Source organism: Epinephelus lanceolatus, chromosome 7 (assembly GCF_041903045.1).
Source record: "Epinephelus lanceolatus isolate andai-2023 chromosome 7, ASM4190304v1, whole genome shotgun sequence".
In the NCBI taxonomy this organism is placed as follows: Eukaryota; Metazoa; Chordata; class Actinopteri; order Perciformes; family Serranidae; genus Epinephelus; species Epinephelus lanceolatus.
In genome coordinates this window covers 23,824,730-23,839,944 of record NC_135740.1, presented here as the reverse complement: position 1 = coordinate 23,839,944, position 15,215 = coordinate 23,824,730, and the positions used below count along the sequence as shown (strand labels likewise).

Here is a 15,215-nt window from a genome sequence, read left to right as displayed (position 1 = left end):
ATTCAGCTGCAGTGGAGTGAGTCTAAAGTGAGCGTGGCAAAGTCCAACCTATAGGCCTCATCCGCACAGCCATGAGTCAATTGACTGAGACGTAATGAAACTGAGGGCTTATATAACGGAGTGGTGGAGAGGAGAAAGGGTCAGCCCTTCTCACACAATACCAGGCATCAGCAAGACAGCAGTGAGACAGAAAAACAATCTGACAATCTTACAGAATCTTTACTATTTGCTTTGATATTAAGGTAACCAGGTCAGATGTGCTTTACGAGCTCACAGATACAACCAGCATATCTCTGTACCGACATGGAGGAACCAGGTCTGACCCACATACTTAAGAGCGGTGATTAGCCCGAGCCAATTCACATAAAAGCCACAAATGGCTCTGAACCAGTCTCGTCATGTTCTAGGACAAATGACAAGAGCGAAAGGAGCCGTGCCAGGGAGTCTTGGCCCACAGTTGTGAACGCAGCCCACAATGAAATTTTTGGCCCACTGACTCTGCTTTTGCCTTGTTAACCCAGAGGCAAAAAAATGTAGTGCATCTGCATGTCGTTCTCTTACTAGTTTATATAATGTCATCATCAAACAGTCGCCATTAGGGAAAGGAGATTGTTTTCTGTATGCTTGAAATCCATGTCAGTGTCACATACTATAGATAAATACTGGTATCAATTCATATTAAAGGCAGGATTACAAACTTTAATATGTATGCATTAAAGGTAAAAGAATACAAAAACTTCATTATTTTCACATGCCTCCACTGAACATACGACCATAGAGATATAGCGTTTGATTAGGGACCATTTAAACTCTCACACAACTTGTCCAGTATAATTCAAGTCTCATTCATCCAGACATATGCTTAGTACTTCCTTAACACATGCATTTCCCCTAAACCCTTACTATTAGAGCCTGCCTTTGAGAAGAGCATAGATTCACTTTCACTTCAGTTTTTGATAATAATGTTTTAGCAAAATGCATGTGTTTGGGAGGTACTGGGTGTACAACTGGATGATATAGTGCTGCTGTTATTTAACCCAATCCCCAATTAATCAGTAAATCAATATGTTGACTGTTTTCTGTGGAGACGTGCAAGAAAAACAAAGTTATCTTCACAAATCCAAGGTAATACAGCATCACTAATTGAAATACAGTCAGTCATTTTAGGGGTGAAGTGTACCTTTAAAGTCACTAAATATATATGCTATAATAGGCTACTGAGAAATAGTAATTTACAGTTGGTCTAACTTGATATAAAGAAGAGACATCACATTGTCCAACCCTTGTCTGCCACTCGGCGTTCAAAGCACAGCACTACACAGAGACATACAAACAGCTTATTGACCAAATACTCTATAAGCTGCACTGCAGCAGTGCCTGTGCTTGCTGACGTTCACAACAACAACCTCCTGATTCACCAACACCAAATGACCCGAACGGTCCGCAAACAGAAAAAGCTGATACAAACACACTTATCAGCACATGAAACACAACAGGGGCAGTACATCTAGTATCAGCCGGGGTAACAGACTGTTCAGCAACATCTGGACAGCATGCAGTTTATATGGAACAATACAACCTGAAACAGCAGGTGTTTATTTAACTACTAACCAACACAATGCTGATGTAATGCTAAACATCAAACTTAATATACCATGTCACTTCCTACATTCACAGAGCTTCATCAGCTTATCAATGAAAATAACTCCAGTTAACCTTGTCAGCTGTACACAACTGGTGATGAAAATCAATACTCAGTGACACAGAAACAGAAATGCGTACTAGCAGGATGGTTACATGTTCATGGATGTCAAAACGTCAGCTGACAATATGGAAAAACATTGCTCCAGAAAGACAGATCTAATTGCCATTTTTAAAGTACTGTGTTATGAGTATTGCTGCACTGTCAGACCCCACTGAACACAATTTGTTTGCTGTGCCAGAGCAGGAGTCAGTGGCAGGTCTAGATGCTCCAAATTCACATTTTCTCTCATTAAATATAGTGGGGGTGAAACATTTCTAATGAACACTATACAAGTGCATAACTAATTACCTGTCTCTGCTGTTCAGCTTTAACAAAGTTTTAAATCATGCATGGTGCTTGTTAGCCAGGGTGAATGCTTGTGTAAGTGACTTTAAATTACTGACCTTGTGGAACAAAGCAAATCAAGATTTACAGGGGATAGACATTAAAAGAAAGACGTTTCACGCAAAGAAAGGACAGGCAGAGGAATTAAGTCCAAAACCCAAGTCTAAATAGATAGGTGTTAAGATTTCGTTTGAAGGTGTCTGATGAGTCAGAGAGTCTGACGTCCTCTGGAAGGCTGTTCCAGAGACGAGGGCCAACGACACAGAGTGCAGCATCACTGTACTTTTTAGTTCTACTCTGGGGGGCATTTAATAGACCTCAAGTAGAGGATCTGAGTGATCAAGAGGGAATGTAGTCAAGAGCCAGTCCATTAAGAGATTTAAAAACTAAACGCAACATTTTTAAATTAATTCTAAAATGAACAGGAAGCCAGTGAAAAGCCTTAAAAGCTGCTGCATTTTGGATCATCTTTAGTTTGTTTAAAGATTTCTTTGAAAGGCCTGAGGACAAGGTTTTACAGTAGTCAATTCTGCTTGAGATTATAGCATGAAGTTTTTCATGCTATAGAAGGACAGATCTAATCACCATTATTTAAGTACTGTGCTGTGAGTATTGTTGCAATGCCAGGCCTCACTCCACACTGTTTCTGTGTAGTGCCAGAGCAGGAGTCGGTGGCAGGCCTACGCTGCTCCATGTTCACCTGTTCTCTTTTTAAATATAGTGCTGAGGGGGTGAAATGCAACTGATGAACATTACATACATGGCCAATTACCTGCCTCTGTAGTTAAGCTCTATTTAAGTTTTAAATCATGCATGGTGCTTGTTAGCCCGATTGAATGAGAAAATAGACTGAAAGGATATAATCTGAGGACATAATCTCATAGTGAAGTAGCGGCGGGAGTGCTTATCACAGTGATCACTGACTCCGACAGTAAGTGACTTTACATCACTGACCTCATGGTACAAAGGAAATCGAGAAATTAAAAGATAGACGTTTCACGCAAAGAGAGTACAAGCACAGGAACAAGTATATATGGTTAAATGTTAATATATGTCATAAACAAGCACTGGACACAACTGAAAATCACTGCTATAGAAGGAGAGATCGAATTGCTATTACTTAAGTACTGTGCTGTGAGTATTGTTACAGTGCCAGACCTCACTCCACACTGTTTCTGTGCAGTGCCAGAGCAGGAGTCGGTGGCAGGCCTACGCTGCGTGAAGTTCACCTCTTCTATAACCATTGTATTCATGGCTAAGTACCTGCCTCCACAGTTCAGCTTTATTAAAGTTTTTAAATCATGCATAGTGCTTGTTAGCTTGATTATTGTTTTATTTTATCTGATTGGAAACTGCAACAAAGATGGGAAAGAGAGAGGTAAACAACACTATTTCATTGTCAAGTGTTGTGAGGGTTTATCTCAGAAATCATTGAGTCCAAGTGCACAGTAAGTGACTTTAAGTTACTGACCTGATGGAAAGCATGAAAAGCTGATTAGCAGATTATAGAAATTCTGAGGATGTTCCATACAAAGAGAGGGCAGGCAGAGGATCAACTATATAGAGACTTTAAGTTTGCAAAGCACAACAGTAGACAGAAGGCCACACATGGAGTAAAATTGTTAAAACTAGCATCTTGGCAGCCGTGCATTCATTTAATGTATACACTTAGCTGTGGGATACAGAAGCTTTAGTGATCCCAGTATTAAACATAATTTCACCTGTTCTCCTTTTAAATACCATGCTGAGGGGGTGAAATGTAACTGATGATCATTATATAAGTGGATAATTACCTGCCTCCACACTTCAGCTCTATCAACGTTTTAAATCATGCATGGTGCTTGTTAGACAAATTGAATGCTTGCATTTTTTCCCCCAATTGTATACTACAACAAGATGGAAAAAGAGAGGAAAGAAACATAATCTAGTAGCTAAGTGGTGTGAGGGTTTATCTCAGGGATCACTGAGTTAAAGTGCACAGTAAATGACTTTAAATTACTGACCTGATGAAACAGAGGAAGGATTACAGGGGGTGGAAATGAAAAGAGATGTTTCACACAATGGTACAGACACAGAACATATAAGGACTTAAAGTTTGCAAAGTGTGACAGTAAAGAGAAAGACACAGATATGAAGTTGCATAGCATCTTGGCTAGGGCAGCCACGCATTCATTTAATGTGTGCAGTGTACTGAGCAGGACAGAATGAACAGTGATATACTAGTTATCCTAGTATTATACACCATTAAACAGCTGTATTACCTGTGCAATTACACATTTAGTGACACGGGTCAGCCTGTGTTATTGTTTGGTCAATTGTGCACGTTTGGGAGCTGTTGTCCGTACTGTGTCTCGTCTCGGTTGTGAGCGTGGTCTGGGATTGAAGATGCAATGTGTTCAGAAGGAAGCTGTTGGGTACAATCTTTCTGTTTATAAAACATTAAAGAGGTTACTCAGATTAATGTCTAAAATAATGTCCTTATGGTATTTTAAGAAACATTTCAGTCAAGGCAGAACATCTAATATTTAGCACTTTGATACAATCACAAGTGTCTTTCTTCCTCTCTGCGAGTCACTATATCATCAAAGGAGCATGCTGCTCTTATGCTCTGTTTTCCTCTGCGTGTCTCTCCTTCTATCCATCCAGCCCCCTTTTTCTTCTGTGAAAGTGCCTTTCAGTAAAGTGGATTAGGCATTTGTGAGTATGTGCAGTGTGTTGTTGCATGTGTGCGTCTCTGAGCACAAGCGCGCGTGTGTGCGACATGCGAACATAAAGATAGTAGCTGTTTGCGTTGTACCCTGCTGTGTGTGTAAATTAGATTACCATCACTGCTGCTGACCTCGATGTGAGTTGCGCCATCCTCCAACAAAGCTGGAGCAATAAGAGAGAATGTGCCCTACTGACACACAACAGCACATGTGGCATCCACAGCCGCAACCCTACAGGCATGAGGCGCAGCAGCACTGAGCTAGAAAGCATGTGGCAGAACGAGAGGAGGAATAGTCTACAGAAAGAAAGACAGAAAATGATAGGAAGGCAGAAAGGCATGGCATGTGAAAGAGGAATGGAAGGACTGAGACATAAAAGCGGGAAAAGGAGGCCAAGAGTGGGGTGGGGGAGGGGGAGCCGAGAGTGATATCAATATGGAGACTAAGGAAGGAGGAGATACATGGTGTGGAGACAGAGAGGGATGCTGCAAAAATAGAGGAAGGAAAAACAGGCCAGTGCATGAAACAGAACAGAGACAGAGGCAGAGTAGAAGAGGGGGTACTGAAAGAAAAGCTGTCTGAAAGAGAAACATTCATACTGCAGTAGCTAACAAAAAAATACGGGTGTACAGTTTGTAGGATGAGTTGAAAATGGGCAGAGAAATATAAAAGAGCTCATACAACAGAACACGTTTACATAGGGAGGTGGATGCAGAAAAGTTTCAAAAGCAAAGCCCACACTGGGACACAGAGGAGAGTTTGCCTGGGAGTTAACAGGTCAGCATTTTTGTATTGTGTGGATGCACAAGAGCAGCCAAATAAAATAAAGCCAATGCTATCAAGCTGCTGAAATGACAGCACATACAGTCCCTCTGTAACAGCTGTGTCTCCTCTTTCTCTGACATTTAGCTTGTTCCCCTTGTCCTCTCTCCTTCCAACACTGAATACGGTTTAATGAGGAAAACGCTATCGCCCACTTAACAAAGACAACATACACAGACGCGCAAAACACAAGGGTCATTGCGCTGTGAATGATTTTCAGTGCAGACACTCAGCATGCAAACACAATTGCACAGATCTGCTGAGCCAGCCAAGCAAACAGACAAAGCCACTGGAGCAAGCAGCCACACCCCCGCTGAAGAGAGCACACAGAGTGAAAATGAAGCAGGAGTATGCTATCATATACACTGGCTGGGCACGAAACTCCATACTAACATGCTATTAAGTCAGCTAAAACAGCATGTGTGATGTTATAGTATGTCTGAAAACTTGGCATGAAACAATAGTATATTACAGTATGCAAACACTCGACACTGTGCAGGCATAAAAATCCCACAATGCAATGCAGTAGAGGACAACATTAATAATGGACAATGATCAAGACAGCTCTGTAACATCAATAATGCTTCAGTTTAAGTGTAAGTAGGAAGTGTAAGTTATTTGAAACACCTTGGACACATCATCAGTGATGGACCCAGGGTCATAGGGTGTTTCGGTTCTTAGATCATCAGACACCGTCACCTGGGTGACCCAGCGCGGGTCTGAGCTTTCCTCTCCTAAGATTTCACTTTACTAGGCATGATATAGTTGAAAAGTTATTTTTAAATTACCAGTAGAGCCGAGGTTGGCACAGGTTATTACGGTTAGGTGTCTCTAACCAGCAAGGAGGCTCTGAGAACTACTGTTTATTCACACAAAAGTGTATTGAACAATAGTACGCAGCGATTCTGCATTAAGTTTGCAGCCTCCTATTGTACAGTGATGTTTTATATCAAAATCAGGATCACCAGATTACAGTTTTAAAATGTAGTTAATTACATGTGTTGACTGCGCCGACACCTGCATGTCTACAAGGCAAAAATGATTTGCATAATCAAACATAATGTGTTGATTCATCAGACTGAGGCACATCCCATGTGCTCGCATTCTGAATGCTGCTCATGACCTTCCCTGTAATCCATCCACTCCTCCACTCTCATCTGTTTCTCTCTCCCAAAAGTGTCACGACAAAGCAACAAAAGTGCAGTTATACAATTCGGTAAAAGACGACTAAGTCTCCCTGCTCACAGTGACAACCGAAATGATCCACTGACATCACTGTGCACTTTTTAGGGTTTAATGAGATGCACTCATTTTTAATCACATCAATAAATCTTTTCTGGGCATCTGCTGTCCAGGCACAGCTTAGCACTGCAAAACACATGATGCCTCACACACTTTTATCTCACACACAAACATGTGCACATAAAATATGCACACATACACACAGACAGGCAGTTAGTGCTATCTAGTAGAGCTCTGAATAAAAGTGGACAGAGGAAGTGCAGAGAGAGTGTGTTCAGCCTCTTCTTCGTGAAGCCGAGCTGCTGCCTGACTCTCTGAACTGATCCCTGCTCCACTCTGGCTTACTGCTTTATTTCACATGCTGCTTAGTGAGCCAAAATATCCCATCAGCTTTAAACAAAGACACATTTAATGACCATTAAAAATACACATTTTTCTGACAGCCATTTTCTAGGTAGGAAATCTAAGGTTGACCCAGTTGTTTGGGAGGAAAGATTATCTCCATACAATAAAATATCTAATTAGAAGCTCAACAATTCTGCCTTCACTATTGCTTCGATATCTGCACCATCTGCTGCCTGATTTACAATGGTGATTTCCCTGATATAATCCATGTGTTTCTATCTAAATAAACCCATTTTCATTAAATATTGTGAGATGTCCATAGATGAGCTGTACAAAAGCCACTTCCCCTCCCCCCTCCTCTACTGCTCTCTCTATCCCCCCCTCCTTCCCTGCTTCATCCTCTTCCCTTGCTGTTGCTAAGACCGCTGAGCACATGCTAGTCTGTGGAAACCAGTAGACTCTGAGAGGTGGATCTCCTCGTGTGTTGCTATGGGCAACACACAGTGTTCAACAGAGAAACAGCTCATGAGCCTAGCATTCAGACCTACACACATGTGATAAAATATGACCTATTTTTCAGTCAGTCAAAAGGGATCATCTGCGCAGAAGCCAGGGTGTGCAGTGTGTGTATAAATGTAAACCGTGTACACTCTTTTATATCACTGTCGAGTATTTTTTTTTTTTTTAAGTCAGATCAAATGAAAAATAGTAAAAATATATGTCTTGTGGCTTTGCAGTCCTCCAGTGAATGAAGATCCCTGCTGAAGTGAAATGTCCCAGCCCCACCTGACTGGCTGTACATTGTGATTCACTGCACACCAGCCGCAGGCTCCCACTCTCCCCCTTCTCTCTGTCATGGCTACAGCCATTCATGGACCATTGAATCACCTCAGCTACATCATTGAGCACAGACCCCACATAACTCTGTTAGCCAGTCAGTCACTCCCTTTACACGCATGCAACAACCCTAACAGATAGGCACATAGAGCAAAAGAACATAGATATACACACAAGTATGTAAAACACACGTACTAAGATGCACTCTTCTGATTAATAGTAACATGTCTTTTCAAATGACTGTATTCAATGGATGTCTAGGTACTGAGGTAACATTACATCTGATGTGGAGGATCAGGTGCAAGCTCAAATTATGTAGATGTTAGGAAAAGCTTCAACAGTAATTAAAGGAACAAATCAAGCACATGGGGACAACGCAGCATTAAGGTACAATCACAGCATACTAACTGCAGTCCAAAGTGTCATCAGTTAACACTCTGTGCTTTGTGAGATACAACCACACAACCCCCTATAAACCAACAACTTAACTCAGCAGTCTCATAACAACGCACAACATCCTCATTTCCCTCAGTGATGACTTTTATGTCTGTGGTTCATTTCTAGCCAGCTATTAGGTGGTGTGATTCAGTACTTTTGGGACACTTAAATTTATAGGATCTGTGTCTCGTGTATCAGTAGCATTCATACCAGAACTGCCTTGAAATAAAGTGACCTTTCTTACCTCGTCAGAAGTACGTCTCCTGTCAGGGAGCACTAGTGTGTTGGCATGGCTGCCAGGGACTATAGTAGATCCTATACTCATTCTGGGTCCAACTAACATGTAGCGTTTGTCTCCAGATCTGTACTGGATGCTGTGACACAGTGTCCCATCATAATTAGCCTCTTGGAGATATTTGGAAGTATAGTCTGTGGATTTGGAGCACTGCATTGCAATCAGCACGATGATACTGATGATAAAAAGTAGAGAAACTGAGCCCAAAGTTATCATGAGGTAAAATGTCACATTGTCCTCCTCGTCAACTTTAGTTGCACTTTTAACATCAGAAGCTGCAAAAGCCTCTCTGGGCTCCACAAGTTTGACAATGACGGTAGCTGTTGCTGAGAGTGAAACGTTGCCATTGTCTTTGACCAGTATGAGCAGTTTATGCTCAGCCTCGTCTGTCTCTGTGAATGAGCGAAGTGTTCTGATCTGTCCTGTATAGCGGTCCAAAGCAAAGAGACTGTGGTCAGTGACTTCCTGCAGTGAAAAGAGTAACCAGCCGTTATATCCTATATCAGCGTCATAGGCTCTGACTTTAGTCACCAAGTGTCCTGCGTTGACATTGCGGGGAATCTCCTCCACACCTTCAGCAGAACCGTTGGAGCTGACTGGATACAGGATGACTGGAGCGTTGTCGTTCTGATCCAGAATGAACACGTTCACTGTGACATTGTTGCTTAGTGACGGAGTTCCTGAATCTGTGGCAACAACTTGGAACTGGAAAGTTTTCAGTGTCTCAAAATCAAAACTTTTCAACGCCAAAATATCTCCATTTTCAGAGTTTATGTTGAGAAATGATGTAATTTTTTTGGGTTCATCCCCATTTCTCGCAATACTATATGATATGAGAGCATTGTCTCCCTCATCACAATCAGAAGCACTCACTGAAAATAAGGAGGCTCCTGCAACATTGTTCTCAACAACATAAAAAGTGTATGGATTTGTTGAAAACTCTGGGCTGTTATCATTCACATCTGATACAGTTACACTTATCGTCCTGTGAGACGACAAAGGTTTTTCACCAGCATCTTTAGCAACTATTGTTACATCATATTTGGACTGATGCTCTCTATCCAGCAGAGACTTGGTGACTATAGAATACATATTGTCTTGTAAAGATGGTGTTAATGTAAAAGGTACATCCTCGCTTATGAAACAGATTACCTTTCCATTTAAGCCTGAATCATTATCATTCACACTTATCAATGCTACTGTCGTTCCAGGTTTGGAGTCCTCGGGAATTGCCCTTGAGAAGGATGTCACCTCAATCTCAGGTGCGTTGTCATTCAGATCCACAATAGTTATTATAACACTTTTTTCTGTTGCTAGAGGGACTGTCCCCTTATCAGAAGCTTTAATGTCAATTTCGTAGCTGTCTTTTACTTCAAAATCTATCAATCCTTTAACAATAATTTCACCAGTGTTACCTTCAACCTCAAAAAGTTTACGCAATTTATTATTTACATTATTCCCAAAGGAATAAACCACCTCCCCATTTAAGCCATCATCTAAATCTGTGGCATTCACTTGCATGATAGTTGTGCCAATTGGTGAATTTTCATTCAGCACTGCAGTGTATGACTCTTTGGTAAAAACCGGCATATTGTCATTTACATCTAAGACATTAACTATAATTGTCATGGTTCCTGATTTAGCAGGTTTTCCTCCATCAACAGCTGTCAGTAGTAATCTGTGTCTTCTTGTAGTTTCTTTGTCCAGCGCTTTATGCAGATACAAAACAGGAATCTTCCCATCTTCTCTTCTATCTTTAACCTCCAGGCGGAAATGGTCATTTTGACTAAGTTTATACGTTTGAATAGAATTCATGTCACTGTCTGGATCATGGGCGCCCTGCAGCTGAAACCGTGCCCCAGGTAAAGCAGATTCCGATATCTCTAGCTGCGTCTCGTTTTCGGAAAAGGTGGGAGAGTGATCGTTTACATCCAAAACCTCAATGGCAACGTAATGCACCTCTAACGGATTCTCCAGCACGGTCTTTATGTTGATAACGCAGGTACTGATCCGCTCGCACACCTTCTCTCTGTCTATTTTTCGGTTCACGTGCAAGATGCCGTTATTGTTCAGCTGAAACATGGGTTCAGTCGATCCGGACACGATGCGAAATCCTCTAGCATTCAAAGCACTGATATCCAGCCCCAAATCTTTAGCGATATTTCCAACAGCAGCACCCACCGTCAGCTCCTCGGGGATAGTATATCGTAGCTGTGCCCGAGCAAAATGAAAAGTAAGATTCAGACAAACAATGAGAAAGACCAGGCGCTCCAACCACGCTCCGCATCCTCGTCGTGCCATGTTTGATTCCAGAAACAAAACCAAAAGAAGGCTAGAAATTAAAATGTGAGTCTACACAGGAACACACATTTTGAACAAAAATAATAATGCTCGATATCCGAAAACTGTTGGTGAGCGACTCAGATATTTGAAGCCATCGCCCCACAGCACAAGCGCACCCTGTCGCGAAATAGCACCCAACTACTGACGTACAGGATGTTCAGCCCGAGTCTTTCTCTTTCACAAGCAGTGACACCATGCGAGCTGACGCTACAATGCAGACGCAATATAAAAAAAAGAAATAAAAAAATCATGTGACGTTCACACTGGTTAAACTTTTCCACTGCTTGCTGAAGATGCAGGTATAAACGCAACAAAGAGAACGAAAGAATAACAAGACAATACGAGCATGAGGCGAGATATTGATTGGATAATTACAACCTGTAGGGCTACTATGAATAACATAATGGATAATAGTAAATGATTATTAATTGCATAAATACATTAATCGACTTTAGCAGTTTTCTTACTTCTCCAGATGCCCGTCTGTGCAACTGTGTTTTCAGTGTCACAAGAAAGTATGCATTTCTATTTACAGAAACATCTCTTAATCTTAATACCTATTTTGGCCAACATTTCACAACAATCCGCAACATTCCATTTTGCATCACCAACACAAAGTCAATATAAGGTTGAATCGTTTTGGGGGGATTCATTTCATTTTCAAGCACACGGGGACAACACAGCATTAAGGTAAAATCACAGCATACAAACTGCAGTCCAAAGTGTCAACAGTTAACACTCAGTGCTGTCAACAGAACCCCCTGTAAACCAGCAACTCAACTCAGCAGTCTCATAACAAGGCACAACATCTTCATTTCCCTCAGTGATGACTTTAATGTTTGTGGTTCATTTCTAGCCAGCGATTAGGTGGTGTGATTCAGTACTTTTGGGACACTTTCATTTATAGGATCTGTGTCTCGTGTATCAGTAGCATTCATACAAGAACTGCCTTGAAATAAAGTGACCTTTCTTACCTCTTCAGAAGTACGTCTCCTGTCAGGCATCACCAGTGTGTTGGCATGGCTGCCAGGGACTATAGTAGATCCTATACTCATCCTGGGTCCAACTAACATGTAGCGTTTGTCTCCAGATCTGTACTGGATGCTGTGACACAGTGTCCCATCATAATTAGCCTCTTGGAGATATTTGGAAGTATAGTCTGTGGATTTGGAGCACTGCATTGCAATCAGCACGATGATACTGATGATAAAAAGTAGAGAAACTGAGCCCAAAGTTATCATGAGGTAAAATGTCACATTGTCCTCCTCGTCAACTTTAGTTGCACTTTTAACATCAGAAGCTGCAAAAGCCTCTCTGGGCTCCACAAGTTTGACAATGACAGTAGCTGTTGCTGAGAGTGAAACGTTGCCATTGTCTTTGACCAGTATGAGCAGTTTATGCTCAGCCTCGTCTGTCTCTGTGAATGAGCGAAGTGTTCTGATCTGTCCTGTATAGCGGTCCAAAGCAAAGAGACTGTGGTCAGTGACTTCCTGCAGTGAAAAGAGTAACCAGCCGTTATATCCTATATCAGCGTCATAGGCTCTGACTTTAGTCACCAAGTGTCCTGCGTTGACATTGCGGGGAATCTCCTCCACACCTTCAGCAGAACCGTTGGAGCTGACTGGATACAGGATGACTGGAGCGTTGTCGTTCTGATCCAGAATGAACACGTTCACTGTCACGTTGTTGCTTAGTGACGGAGTTCCTGAATCTGTGGCGACAACTTGGAACTGGAAAGTTTTCACTGTTTCAAAGTCGAAACTTTTTAGCGCCAAAACATTTCCAGTTTCAGAGTTGATATTTAAAAACAGACCAGAATTATCCCCACTGCTGTCTCTTGGGATGTGATATGAAATATGCGCATTATCACTGTCATCAAGGTCAGATGCTCTGACTGAAAATACAGGTGCTACCAGGTCATTGTTTTCACTAATATAGAAGGTATAAGGACTCAGTGAAAACTGTGGTCTGTTATCATTCACATCTGAAACAACCACACTCACTGTCTTCTCAGATGAGAGTGATGGCTCACCAGTGTCCTTTGCAACAATTGTAAGCTCATAAAAAGATGTTTCTTCTCTGTCCAGATGTGATCTGGTCACTATTGCGTACATATTATCTTGCATGGACGGAGATATAGCGAAAGGAACGTCCTCACGTATAAAGCAGGAAACCTTCCCATTGGCACCTGAATCCAAATCATTAACGCTGATCAAAGCTACAGTTGTTCCAATTCTTGAATCTTCGGGAACTGATTTTGAAAATGATGTAATTTCAATCTCTGGAGGATTATCATTAAGGTCGATTACCTTTATTATCACAGTTCTGTCTGTTGAAAAGGGGATCGTGCCTTTATCTGAAGCCTGAATATCAAGTTCATAGCTTTCATTTTCTTCAAAATCAATTAAACCTGTCACTTTAATTTCACCCGTTCTTGGGTCTATGTTAAATAGTTCTTGTAAATGTATATCCACCTCTTTACCAAATGAGTAAACGATTTCGCCGTTTGCGCCCTCGTCCAAATCAGTCGCATTAACCTGAATAACTAATGTGCCAGGGGCTGCGTTTTCATTTAAAACGGCAGAATAAACATCTTTTGTAAACCCTGGAGAATTGTCATTAACATCAAGCACCTCAATGAGTATTTCTATTGATCCAGACAACGCTGGCTTCCCACCGTCAACAGCTGTAAGCAGAAGCTTGTGCTCTCTCACAGCCTCTCTGTCTAACTGCTTCTGTAACACCAGAAAGGGCATCTTACGGTCCTCGCCCCTCTCCTTAACTTCCAAACGAAAGTGATCATTGTGGCTCAGTTTATAATGCTGAACAGTAAATTGACCGCCATCGGGGTCGCGTGCAGGTTGGAGCTGAAATCGCGCTCCCGGTAATGTCGATTCAAATATCTCCAGTCGCTTCTCCTTCTCTGGAAAGACGGGGGAGTGGTCGTTTACATCCAGCACCTCTATAGCCACATAATGGATTTCCAGAGGGTTTTCTAGCACTGTTTTAAGATTGATTATACACGCGCTGCTTCGTTCACAGATCTCTTCCCTGTCCACTTTCCTGCTGACGTACAGGATGCCGTCGTCTTTATTTAAACGAAAAAGGGGTTCCGTTGAACCGCCAACAACGCGATACTCCCTGTTTTTCAGTGTAGCCTTGTCAATTCCTAAGTCTTTCGCAATGTTTCCAACAACGCTTCCTTCTTTTACCTCTTCGGAGATGGAATATCTGATCTGAGCAGAGGCTTCGCTCCAAAACGACACCAAAACCACCATGTACACGACGCATCTCCATCGCTCCATCCACACCTGCCGCCCGCTTTGTTCCATCATGAACAAAAGAAAGATGATTTCAGGATCTAAAATTGTTTGGTCGCAAAATAATAATCAGCATTATTCCTTTGTAAACTGCGCTCCATCGCCAATACAGTCCTGGTGGTTGCACAATGCCAGTTTCCTGTCCAAGCCCCTTACACGTAATGCCAAATACAGGATAGGACCTAATACTGATGACGAAGAGTTCTAGACACAATATTTGCCATTATGCTGACACCATGCGATCCAGAACGTTATTGCAGCTCGTTTCGACCAAACGTATAAAATCATAAGTTCATACAGCAACGACAACACAAGACAAAAGAGACAAATGGTCGGGTTATATATGACGAAAAATATATGCATTAACAGTCATTTTCATTAAGCAATGGACTTGAGTTACAGCCAGTTTGTTTCTAAAAACAACTTTCAGCACCACAGACAGCGACAACTCTGCACTCAGAAACTCAGATTAATTGGACGTTATTTAAACTGCGAACTATCTCCAGCAACAAGAACACTGTGCTATGTGCAAACAATGGCAAATGCAACACGGTGTTATCTAAACTTACACGTGCGTTTTATAGAGTGTAGTGAAAAAGAAGGAGACAACAAACTGACAGACAGATGGTCAGCATATGCATCAGTCTGTATTAACTTCTGTTGTTACAGCTATGCTAAAACCAGAGGACACCAGTCAAGCGTCATACCTCACAAATTTATATAGCAATGCCCCAAAAAGTACACATTCGGTATATGCAGTAGGTGATGTACTGGAA

The 15,215-nt window shown here is 41.7% G+C and overlaps 1 protein-coding gene across 8 annotated transcripts in view; it reads right to left on the bottom strand.

Annotated features, from left to right (window-relative positions):
* The window catches only part of LOC117260979 (protocadherin alpha-C2-like), a 198,071-nt gene that overhangs the window by 143,723 nt on the left and 39,133 nt on the right, over positions 1-15,215 (bottom strand). The window contains exon 1 of one of the 8 annotated variants that reach the window (XM_033633149.2): positions 12,094-14,598. The exons of 6 other annotated variants lie outside the window; for them this stretch is intronic. In XM_033633149.2, the coding sequence (XP_033489040.2) occupies positions 12,094-14,454 (2,361 nt within the window). In that variant the 5' untranslated portion in view covers positions 14,455-14,598. Of the gene's footprint in view, positions 1-8,725; positions 11,285-12,093; positions 14,599-15,215 lie in introns of those variants that run through there. One more of the 8 variants, XM_078169350.1, reaches the window with a different exon arrangement.